We start from the raw sequence: 11,859 nt of genomic DNA on the forward strand, positions 1-11,859 counted from the left end.
ACCAACCCGTCCCACCCCTTACTGAACCGGGCTGACCCAGGTCAAATCGGGTTGTCAGTGGGCCGGCCCGGGACGATTAACACTTTTATTTTAATATTACTACTATTTATAAAAGACAGTTAAAATGTTTGTCATGGGACGAACACTGGTAAAATAATATTATGGGCAATTTTGTATTTTGGTCTTGGATTTAGCCCTTTCATTCTATTCAATTTCCTTGACACGTAGTTGGTCTTTATTGTTTTGGTGGGGACACCTATCTTTCGCTTCCATTCTTCCTACATCTTTTTGCTGTCACTTTAAGCACTTCTATTTTTACTCTTTTTCCTGCTTTCCTACTTCTTCATGCTTTCTTCTTCTTCACTGGATTTTCCCTATTCTTAGTTTTGATGTTTTTTTCCTTTTGGTTCTTGGAAAATTGCAAGCTCCAGTCCATGGTTCATTTTCTATGTTTATTATTGGCTGGTGCGTGTAAGTAATTTTTTTTATTTTAATGATAATTTGAGATTTTAATGTAAGATTTGAAATTGTATTTTATGAATTCAATTTGACCAAACAACTGAAAGGCACATAGGGTTTTCTGGAGTGCAAGAAAAAATAGGTGAAGGCTGCAAAGAATCTGCTTCATAGTGATATGTGGGTGGCTCATATAAAGAGGTAACATATGAACTTTTTACTTCCTAAGAAAACTATTAACATTCCTTTTGGGTTACTTCGATTTTTCACGATGATTATCATGGTTTTGGTTAATTGTATTTCAATATTTATAGTAGTGTAAGGTTTCAGGATAATAACCTTACAAAAATGCTTCTTCTGATTTTCTTTTGGTTTAAATTAGGTTCAATTTGGTTTTACTTTCGTCATGTCTAGTTCATATCTTCTTCTTGCGTGCTTATGAATATTTTTTTCTTTTATTTCTCTATCCCTTTCTGTACATGCAAGGTTCTAATTTGTCACTGATTTGCATAGATCTAATATCTTATAGATGTTGTCTGTTTAGTTCCTTATCCTCTTTCTTCTACTGTTCTTCCTCCTTTATTTTTACTTTGTTCACATTTTTCCTTGTAATTTTTTATAAAGTTTTCTTTAAATTACTATGGGTTTTACATGGTCAATATTTATACATGATCTACACTGATACTTAGGCCAAATAAGTCCTTAAGAAAATTCTAAAAGAAAACGAAAGGCCTACTGTAAGATAAATAGGGTGAAATATCCGTACAAAACTAAAAATAGGTATATTTTTCGGTTTGGTTATAGCACATGTAGCGTACGAAGTGCCAACTGATTCCCTCAACTTGCGAATTGCAGGTCCTTCATTTTTACAATAACATGTTAGGAGATAAGGGTGTTGTTGCTTTCTCTGAACTTGTGAATCACTCTCCAATGTTTGAGGACTTAAGGTGTCATTTATAATGATAGAAAGGTGTATACTCCCTTTCACAAGCAGTTGCCAAGTTTGAAGTAAATACTCTTTGCAATAAGTTTGGATGATCCTCTTTAAAACAATAATTGGTACTTGAATTATATGGGATAAAATAATTTATTTTATTATTATATTACAATTACTAAATTTCATGGTGTGTTTATGTGAAATCCTTGCAAAATTCTGTTGTTAGATTATGAATTTTCTATTGAAATTAAGGTGCATGTCATTACATATACTCTACTTTCTCACTTGCTCCTGTACCAACAGGAAAGGACAATGTGTGGATATTTTGCCTAGGGATCATTTTTTATGAGTTGCTTTATAATGTTTTAAGCAAGCCCATGACCCTCCTTTTTAAAACAAAAATTAAAATGGGGAAAAGTCACTTGGATCTTTAGTCTTGCTATTCATCTATTACTAGCTGGATTCTCACTAACTTACTAACTTTTTTCATGTATATGTATATCTCTTTCTCTGGTTGTGAACAGAAATACAGAATTATGAACTATCTGACTATGTTTTTTTTCCCCTTAAGAAAGACTACTTTATCATCGACATTTGTATATCAACAAGAACCTTTGACGGTATTTTACATGTGTGTTACATTGACAATACATAGCACTATGCACTATAGATCTATATTTGTATTATAGTTAGGCTGCCCTTTTTTAGCAGTCTTCTGAAACTTTGACTTATTAATGATTCATATTTTGTTGATGAAATATTTCAGACTGTACTAAATTCCGCCTACCAACAGAACATGACAGATAAAAACGACAACTGTTGTTATAGGCTTCTCACCTCAAGAACCATCTCCACAATCAACAACGGAAACTTAAATGGAAATGTAAGGTTTCCTTCAATGTCATTTGATTTTGTATGGATAACACTGCATAATGATTGTCTGGTATGGGCAAACCTGCAGAGAAGAGGTTACACCTTATGCAATAGATGTTACCTTTGCCTTTTTTTTGCACTGTCCATTTTTATCTCAACTATCTGATGTGGTTTTTGAGTGAGTTCAAATTTAATTAAGATGAATTTGCTTCATATTTGCTATTTTTACATCAAAGTGCTATTTCTTGGTGAAGATCAAGCAACAAACAACAAATCATTTATTATAATTAGTAATATAGAGAAGACTTTTCATAAAATTTCCATCTTTGGTAGCTATCTATTCTTCATTGTCCTTTTATTAATCAAGTACTGCTCACCTGCAATCTTAATTAGCTTTTGAAGGAACATAAATTTGTGTGTTATCAGTTGTTTAAGATTAATTGAACTTGGTAAGACACAATTTGAAGCTTGGCTAACAATGAAAGGAAAATATTTCTCATTTCCCTTTGCTTATGTTAAATGATTCTGCCCTTTTCTTTATCAAGTAAGCATAAGTCATTATGCTTTTACTGATTACTGGTACATATTAGTTTTAGCATGCTTTATTCTTTCATCACTTGCACTCGAACCAGGTAATCCTAACATGGTTATGGTACTTGCTTTAAATTAGGCAAATAGTTAAAAGCAATTGAAGTTGCAGCACAAGTTAGTCTATATCATTCTTTCATTGTATCATAATACTATATTTCATACACGCTAATCCGTAGAAATATAGAAAGAGATAGGTCGTGATTGTATAGAGTAGTGAGTTATTTCAATTAAAACAATATATAGTTTATGATTACACTGGTATATGATTTTTTTAATGTGGTAGTCTGATGTAAGCAACAGTCATGGGGAAAGTACCAATTAGCAATAAAATGCTCCACAAAAAGGTACATAGAACAAAGCTCCAATTTCTTATCAACCGACAATAATATTTTTACACACTAACAGAAGGATTTTTACGCTAGACTATAACGCTGAGCAATCTGTCTTTCTCTAAAGAACATTTCCCCATACATTAGATGATTAAACTGAGAACCTTTTAATAAAAGAGGCATAGATAATTGATTTTAAACATATGAATTCCTAGATTGCTATGAGTCTTCTGGAAGCTCATATAATAAATATCTAACTGGCTAAGTAACTCCAAGGAAAATGTTGCCTTTCCTGTAAAGTAAGAAGGATAATTGGAGAAAGATGGTATATGATGCTTGATACTTCCATGCTAATAGAATGAGATGGTAGCACATTAAATTTCTCAATTATATGTTTATGTTACAAGGGGGTCCATATCAGGATAGCTTCATCGGCGAAGGTTGAATAGATCATTCCAAGGCAATGACTGAAAGAAACTTTAGATGTTACTTGTGACACACACACACACACTTTTACTCTCCTTTTTGGGTCTTCTATTCAGTGCTTCATACTTTTAGTTGTTTATCTTCTTACTCTAATCATCCTAAAGCATTTGTAGTTGCAGGTAATTTGAGAGTTCAAAAGGAAAATGATTTGAGATGGTCGAATATGGACTTCCACCAATTTCTCAAGTGCAATGATTAGAAAAGTTTTGTTACCTTAACAGTTTCCCAGTACTCTTTGCTAAATACCTTAGCTAGACTCAAATCAAACTATCCAACCCAAGAGGTGCTACCAGCAGCTGGCTGGGAAGGAATAGCAGTGGCGAAGCTACACATTGGTAAGGGTGGTCAACTGTCTACCCTTTGTCGGAAATTACACTACGTATATAGGTAAAATATCATGTTTTAGAGGTATATTACATATATTGAACACTCTTTATAAATACCTTAGCTAGACTCAAATCAAACTAACCAACCCAAGAGGTGCTACCAGAAGCTGGCTGGGAAGGATGATGAGAAAGAAACATAAGCCATTTGGAACACTGTAGCTGTCTGCCTAGACATTCTTGAAAGAATAACAACTGATGGATTGCCGAACCGTCAATATGAAATTGCTGTATATTGCTGCATCTATTATTTTGCTACGTTTTGTATCTTTTGTAACTCAAAAGATGTAGCAGCACCTACTTGGTGTTGATTAAGCATTGATTACTTATTGAAAAAATATTTTGAAATTTGTTGTAGTGTTGGGCCCGTGCTCCGCACAGGCTGCAGGCAACTAGTAGTATAGATATGTTAGAAGATAACCTCATCGAACAAGATTACTACTCCACTATTGTATTGTTCTTGTCCACTTTTAACTGGAGTGACTTTTACCTAAAATTGAAAGGATCATTACTCAATAGTCCCATTAGATGATTCGAAAGATGATCATGTTATGTGATAGACAAAAGACTATTGATTTGGGAAAAGAAATTAATGTGGTGATTATTTTATAACTAACAAAACATCGAGTTGTCGCAATCTTGAAATGATGAACCTCTCAATTATAAGAGAATAAATTAGGACGTTGAGGAAGGGAGTTTGGAGCAACGGAAAAGTTATCTCTGTGTGGCTTATAGATTACGAGTTCGAGTTGTGAAAGCAATCATTAATGGGTAGACTGTCTACATCATACACATGGGATGCGGCCTTTCTCCGGACTCTACGTTAATTCGGAATACTTGGTGCACTTGCAGGCTGCCTTTTTTATAAAATAAATAAATTATGACGTTGAGAAAATTATCCACATTCTTGTTGAAATTGCGCTCTTTAGACCGACAAATTAGAAGAAACAATTTAAACAGGATGAAAGACATAAATAAATAAATCCATGCATGGAAATCTAACCTATATATGAATATTGACGTGAATGATGCCAAAATATATTTGAGCTTTGGGAAGTTGAAGTTGAACCCCATTTATTTGAGTTTTGTCAACAACTTGAAAGCGATATATCCAGATTTTCTTCCCCAAGTGTTTCTCCTTTAATTTCTCTTCTATTCTGCCAAAAAAGTCCCAATCTTTCTACCTCGTTTTGCCAAGTGGACAACTCAACCTATTCAAAGTATGACCATATGCTTTTCTTTTCTTTTTATATATTTTCTTTTGACAGATATGACAAGACAGATATGACAAAAGACCTTATACTATATATATGTAGCTCAAATTAGAACAATTTTCTCTCTTGTCATGCATCTCCTCCTCTTCTTCTTCTTCAAATAAAGAAAAGAAAGTAAAAACCCCTCCATTTTCCTTCCCATAGCATTAATGAAGATTAATTTGGTGAAGAAAAGAGCTTCAAAGCCAACAATGGCGTTTCTGGGACTCATGCTTTTCGTCTTAATGATTATAATGGTGGGGCAAAATCAACTTTTCTTCTTCTCCAGACTTCATTCTTTTATTGACTCAACCCCTCGTACAATCAGTCATAAACATGGAGGTACATATGCTTGTCTTTCTCATTTTTCAGAGTGTTCAAGTGTTGTGCGTACATTGAACGGTGTATAAAAAAATATTTTATACAAACAGATTACTTCAAAGTAGCATGTAAATTAATTGGTAACCTAGGAAAAAGATAATAACCTACTATCACAAGTTGAACAACACATATCATAATATAAATATTTTTACGCTTACAGTATATTTTTAATTTAAATCCTTTTAGAAATCGTTGATATTTGCTGGAAAAGCTGGGAGAAACGTGCAGCTAATCCTAATTTACGGAGCATATTCATGAGTTCCTCAAGTTTAATGTTTATTTACAATTTTTAAGTTATTTTAGGATTTTACTTGCACGTTCGGACTTATTTTTAGTGTAGAGGGTCATCAGATCCCATTATGTAAAAAGTTATATATATATATATATATATATATATATATATATATATGTTAGAAATAGTCTTATATTTTGTTTGGAATCTTTAAGATAAAAAATAGACTGGAGCACTAGTTGAACAATACACTCATGTGCTCAATGGTGGAGCCACTTTATAGGAAGGAGTGTTAAATGACACCCATTGACGAACAAAATACATTGTGTAACTAGGTAAAAAAATAAATTATATATAAATATATTATGTATTGACTTCTTTTAATTTTCTGATATGTTTACTTTTATATATTTTGTCTATCCCTTCGACTAAAATTCACTACGTTCAATGCTGCATGGTTTGCTGCAAATTATACTCCTTGTTTGAATTGTCTTAAAAGTGAGTGAAGAAAGTCTTTAGTAATGTGTCTATTTGCTCACATCCCAACCAGTCTTACTTTCCGCGATTGCTGCAAATTGCAATCTCCCACCGACCCTCTCTCACGCATCCGTTACGGAAAACTAATTCTACTTTTTCTGTTTATTTTTTAAATTCTCTATTGCCTCACTAATTTACTAATCGCAATATGCATCGTGTAAGACTATTAAAATGGACGTGCTCTTATAAAAATTCAGTAAGTCTAATTCACGGCTGATAATTAAAAATTAGTCATAATTTCAAAGCTAATAGAAATTTAGCTATTTTTTCATGTAAAAATAAGAAATGAGAAATGACACCCTTAAAATTCTAAAAAGATTTTAGTATAATATGCTGGAGTTCGAATTCTTTACATATGAGATTCCGACATAATATGCTGGAAGTTTATATGCAGGAGCTCCATAATCCAACATATTATGTTGTAACTTTTCGTGTTTTAGCTAGGGTATTTTTGTCCAAATTTTATCTCTGCATAAACTAATACTTCCTCTATTTCAATTTAGATGACACATTTTCCTTATTAGTCTGTTCAAAAAAGAATGACACATTTCTACAATTGAAATTTAATTATTTTACCGTTAATGAGAAGCCTTTATAATCGTACAAATGTCATTGTCCACAAAACTTTTACCCTTTAAGCTTTTAAGACGATAAGTTTCAAAAGTCTTTTTCTTCTCTTAAACTCGTCAAACTACCTCGTCTAAATTGAAACGGAGGGAGTAGTGATTTTTTAATGACTTGACAAATATTGTCTATTATTTTTTAATTATCAGTCCAAAAATTTACTAGCACATGCTATTTGTACAAAAAAAATCATTTCTAAAGCCCGAATTCAAGATATCTCTGATCAAGGGTGAAAAATTCTCATTTTCCCCACATCTTTGGCGGTAGACACCACAATTTGAGAGCCTAGTGACTTTCATGCACTGACGATGCAAAAAAAAATAAAATCGGTGTAATTTAATTAATTTATATTATCAGTATACTTTAAAATTGCAACCATTATTTTAACTTTTATACCAATGTACTAGGTTCCAACAGGGGGAAAAAAGCAAAAAATTAAATAGGATCTTGGGGCTTATACCTGTGGGGTACCGAGCTTTTCAAGAAAGATAGGTTAGAGAAGTATTGCATCTGATTTTGCCTTTTTAAAATTGGACCAAAGAGTAGCGCTTTGGCACTTTTATACTAGTCTATTTTTTTGTGTTTTTTATTAGTACTGTATTAATAAACTGTTATAAGATTCATATTCAAGGTATTACTACGTACTAATAAAATATTAAAAAAGGATTTCGTTAAAAGTAAGTCTTAACAAAAGAATTTGTCGATGGTTTTTTCTTTTTTTTTTCTCTATCCTACTCTTTGTTTTTTCCTCAAAGAAAATGACTAGCCAACATGTAAAGTTTTTGACAATCTTTCTTTGGTTTTGTCTTTTAATTTCAAAGGTTCTTCAGTACAAAAATCCAAGTCAATAATCAGCTGCGACAGGTCTCATTATTTTTATGATATTTGCTCAATCAACGGGCCAACAATTTTTGACCCATTTGAGTCAACTTTCTCTGACATGGATCCAACCAATAAGAATAACACAAATATCACAGTTGAAAAGATTAGGCCCTACCCAAGAAAATGGGAGAATTTCACAATGGGCCGAATCAAGGAAATTACTCTAACTACAGGCCCATTAAGCCCAACATGTTTGATCCAACACAAAGCCCAAGCTCTTGTATTCAGTGTGGGAGGGTACACTGGAAATTTTTTCCATGACATAAATGATGGATTCCTTCCCTTATTTATCACTGTTAATTCTTTGTTTCCTAATCAAGATTTCATATTTGTAATCTCCAAATTGGAAGATTGGTGGGTCCAAAAGTACAAGGATTTATTACAAAGCTTTAGCAAACACCCCATCATTAATCTTGACAAGGAGATTAATGTCACACATTGTTTTCCTAAAGCAACACTTGGCCTAATGTCACATGGTTTTATGACCATAGACCCAAAATTAACACCAACCTCCAAAACCCTAATAGATTTTCATAAATTTCTAGCTACCACATATGGCGCCGGTCATAAACCTCTAAGAACCCTGTCTCAACCTCAGCCTCAGCCTCGACCTCAGCTCGTGCTGGCAAGCCGTAACGGAAGTGTTGGACGTTTGATACTGAACCATGACGAAGTAAAATTAGTCGCGGAACAGATTGGTTTCGAGGTAATTTTGTTCGAGCCGAGCAAAAACACATCATTGCATGAATCATTTGGATTGATACACTCAAGCCATGCAATGATTGGTGTGCATGGAGCAGCACTAACACATGCATTATTTCTACGTCCTAGTTCAATATTCATTCAAATTATTCCAATAGGAGCAGAAGGAGTTTCAGATCTTTGTTTTGGGAAAATAGCCAGGGATATGAAGTTGGTTTATGAGGAATACAAAATTGGAATTGAAGAAAGCAGTTTAGTGGACAAATTTGCAAAAGAAGATAGTTTGGTGCTCAAAAATCCAAAGGCTCTTCAAGAAAATGGTTGGTCTAAGGAGATTATGGATATTTATCTTAGAGAACAAAATATAAAGTTGGATTTAAATCGCTTTAGGATGTACTTGAAGAGAGCATACAGAAAAGCAAAAGCATTTATGGCTGTTAATGGATAGTGATTTTTAAATTATATATTTTGTTAGTATAATATAATAAGGTTGTTCTTCCCCTCTATATTTTTCCCTTTACTTTTACACATTCTTGCAAGTGTAAAATAATTTACCGACGGGGGGAGCTAGAGTCTACATACGGGTTTGAAAAAACCTAATACTTTTTACTTAGATCTTGTATTTGTATTATTATGTATTTAATATATGTGTAATTATTCTGTGAACCATTAACTAAAATGAGCTATAAATTTGGTGGAAAATTTAGAACTCATAAACTTTAAATTTTGGCTCCGCCTCAGTCGGTATTTTACCTCATATTTTCTCGTACAACAACAACAACAAACCCAGTATAATTAAACAAGTAGAGTCTGTGTAATGAAAATAATGAAAATTTTACCCTATATAAGGTTGGTTTGAATTTCAACATTTTTCATGAAAGAAAAAGAAATGTTTAACGTTTAAGTTTTGGGGGTAATTAGAATATTACGAGTATAATATTATCCTTAAAGATAGTTTGGGTTCACTTTTACACTTTAACCATTCTTTATTTCAACTTTTACTCTTAGACCACAAGACTCTTGTACCATGCTGTTCGTTGGTTTGCAGTTTCAAGCATAGGAATTAAATTAAAGTAATCGTAGGAGATTAGGATATTAGGAATTAAATTAAAGAAACAAAAGTTGCACTATTAAATGTCAAGTTCTGATAAATATAACAGATAAGGCAAAAAGATAAAAGCAAGCAGATCAACTGTTTTCTGCTTCTTTTTGTTTTGATTAGAACCTGATACCTTTAGTTAAGAGGGGAGAGATTTTGTCTATCCTACTACGACCCTTAAGGATAACAATTTTCTACTTCTTCTCTACCTTAGTGCAATAATTTGATAATAGTCTATAGGATAATCAGAAGTGATTTCAGAATTTCAAATTAATAACACAAAATTTCACGTTTTAACCATGATTATAAAGTGAAGTTAAAAATATAATTTCAATTTTGCTATTATATAAATCTATTTAAGAAAATAAGACAGTTGAATGTGATTGCATCCACCGTCACAACTTGCATCCGTCCAATACTATAGGTGAGAAAAATAATGTGAAAGATGCCTCAAAGCATAGATGCCCTTGTTAGTGCTTTGCACTTTTTTGCGATAAGTACATAATATTCTAACGAGTGTATCGTGGCGAATCCAAGATTTAGATTCTATGTGTTCAATATTTTTAATATTAAAATCATTATATATTTTAAGTTATGGGTTCAAACCTACCATTTATTGTAATTTAATAAATTTTTACACATAAATTTATGCTTTGTGGGTTCAAATAAATCCAGCGGTCGAACTCTACATCCGCCTCTGGTTTAAATGATATATATATAATTTTATATTATTTGTTATAGCAGGTAATTTATCTTATTTTTAAGAATACAAATCACAAATTTTAAGAAATCTTATTTGTTTATATCTTTTGGAATCTAATAATATATATATATATATATATATATATATATATATATATAAATTTTTATATTATTTGTTATAGCAGGTAATTTATCTTATTTTTAAAAATACAAATCACAAATTTTAAGAAATCTTATTTGTTTATATCTTTTGGAACCTAATAATGTAAAAAGAATTTACAATGGCTGTCTGTCTAATTTAAACTCTATTTTAATATGCATCTATCAATTTTACGACAGAAATGGATAAAGGCGTATTCTTTGTTCTCTTCCTTTCATTTTAATCACATGCACCGTTCGAGTCATTTTCTTTCTTTAGAGTTGCTTTTTGAAAATTTTGATGACTTTAAACCATAAAAGTAATGGAGAAAGAGAAATTAGAAAGAAAAGAAAAAAAAGGGAAGATCTTGTATTTACCAGAGCAAAATCACATGTGTACTTGGCAATGGCGGACCAAGGATTTTTATCAAGCGGATTTAAAATACAAAAAAATAAATATACAAAAGCGTCAACAAAATAAATTATTAAAATGACTGGGTTCGAACTCTGGAAAAATGTTGTATATAGGGGGGAAAGTATCATGTGTAGCTGACTGGGTTCGAACTCTGGACATCTCAGAAAATTTGAACCCACTTTGCCAATGGGCTGGACAATGCCTTTGTGCTAAGCGGGGTCAACAAACGATACATAGCAGCATTTTCTTGAAGAAAGGTAAAATATACCTATATACGCCGTGTTATTTTTCGACGAAGCGGGTTCATATGAACCCTCTTGACCCCACGTGGGTCCGCCCCTGGTACTTGGTGTATAACCTCGGCAATATCTTCTATCAAAATTCCAAATCAGCCCCCATCGCTAAGAATTGAGTATGGCATTCCTATGCAATGAATATATCAGCCAATGACGTTAGTAAGAATTGTGAGCAGCTATTGGATTTCTTCTTCGCTATCCACCTTCTGTCTTCCTTACTTTCTATCTTATCTAAACCTGTTGTGTTTTCCAAATCTTGTTCAAGTCCATCCAAGTTCGATTACTAATATGTTTACCCGAAAAACGGATAGAGTTGAATTTATACGTAGTTATAAGGATATGTGGTATAACTTGACACAAATCGTAAGAGTAAGTAGAAATATCGAATATTGATTGTAAAGAATGAAAAATAAGCAAAGTTGAAAAGAAGATGATTTATGGATTAAGCAAGATGAATCAATCTATGAAGCTAAAAAAGGATAATTCTTCAATATGGGAGTATATGATATCTGAGTTACAATGTATGCAAAACTTGATCCTTTA

General features: G+C 32.4%; 1 protein-coding gene and 1 long non-coding RNA gene across 4 annotated transcripts; both read left to right on the top strand.

Annotated features, from left to right (window-relative positions):
* The first annotated feature begins 279 nt into the window (after positions 1-279).
* On the top strand, positions 280-3,931 carry LOC107807591 (uncharacterized). 3 transcript variants are annotated; one of them, XR_001652923.2, is made up of 3 exons: positions 280-657; positions 2,160-2,276; positions 3,777-3,916. It is a non-coding gene; the product is annotated as an uncharacterized LOC107807591 (long non-coding RNA). The 3 variants fall into 3 exon arrangements; XR_001652924.2 differs by having other exon boundaries at positions 287-657; positions 3,792-3,931; XR_001652922.2 differs by having other exon boundaries at positions 287-657; positions 3,786-3,925.
* A 1,483-nt stretch (positions 3,932-5,414) lies between these two features.
* On the top strand, positions 5,415-9,162 carry LOC107802989 (xylan glycosyltransferase MUCI21). The gene is made up of 2 exons (XM_016626580.2): positions 5,415-5,650; positions 7,904-9,162. Exons 1-2 carry the CDS (start codon positions 5,479-5,481, stop codon positions 9,112-9,114), a joined length of 1,383 nt encoding a protein of 460 aa, XP_016482066.2. The 5' UTR covers positions 5,415-5,478; the 3' UTR covers positions 9,115-9,162.
* Positions 9,163-11,859: the final 2,697 nt, after the last annotated feature.

This window comes from Nicotiana tabacum, chromosome 24 (assembly GCF_000715075.1).
Source record: "Nicotiana tabacum cultivar K326 chromosome 24, ASM71507v2, whole genome shotgun sequence".
In the NCBI taxonomy this organism is placed as follows: Eukaryota; Viridiplantae; Streptophyta; class Magnoliopsida; order Solanales; family Solanaceae; genus Nicotiana; species Nicotiana tabacum.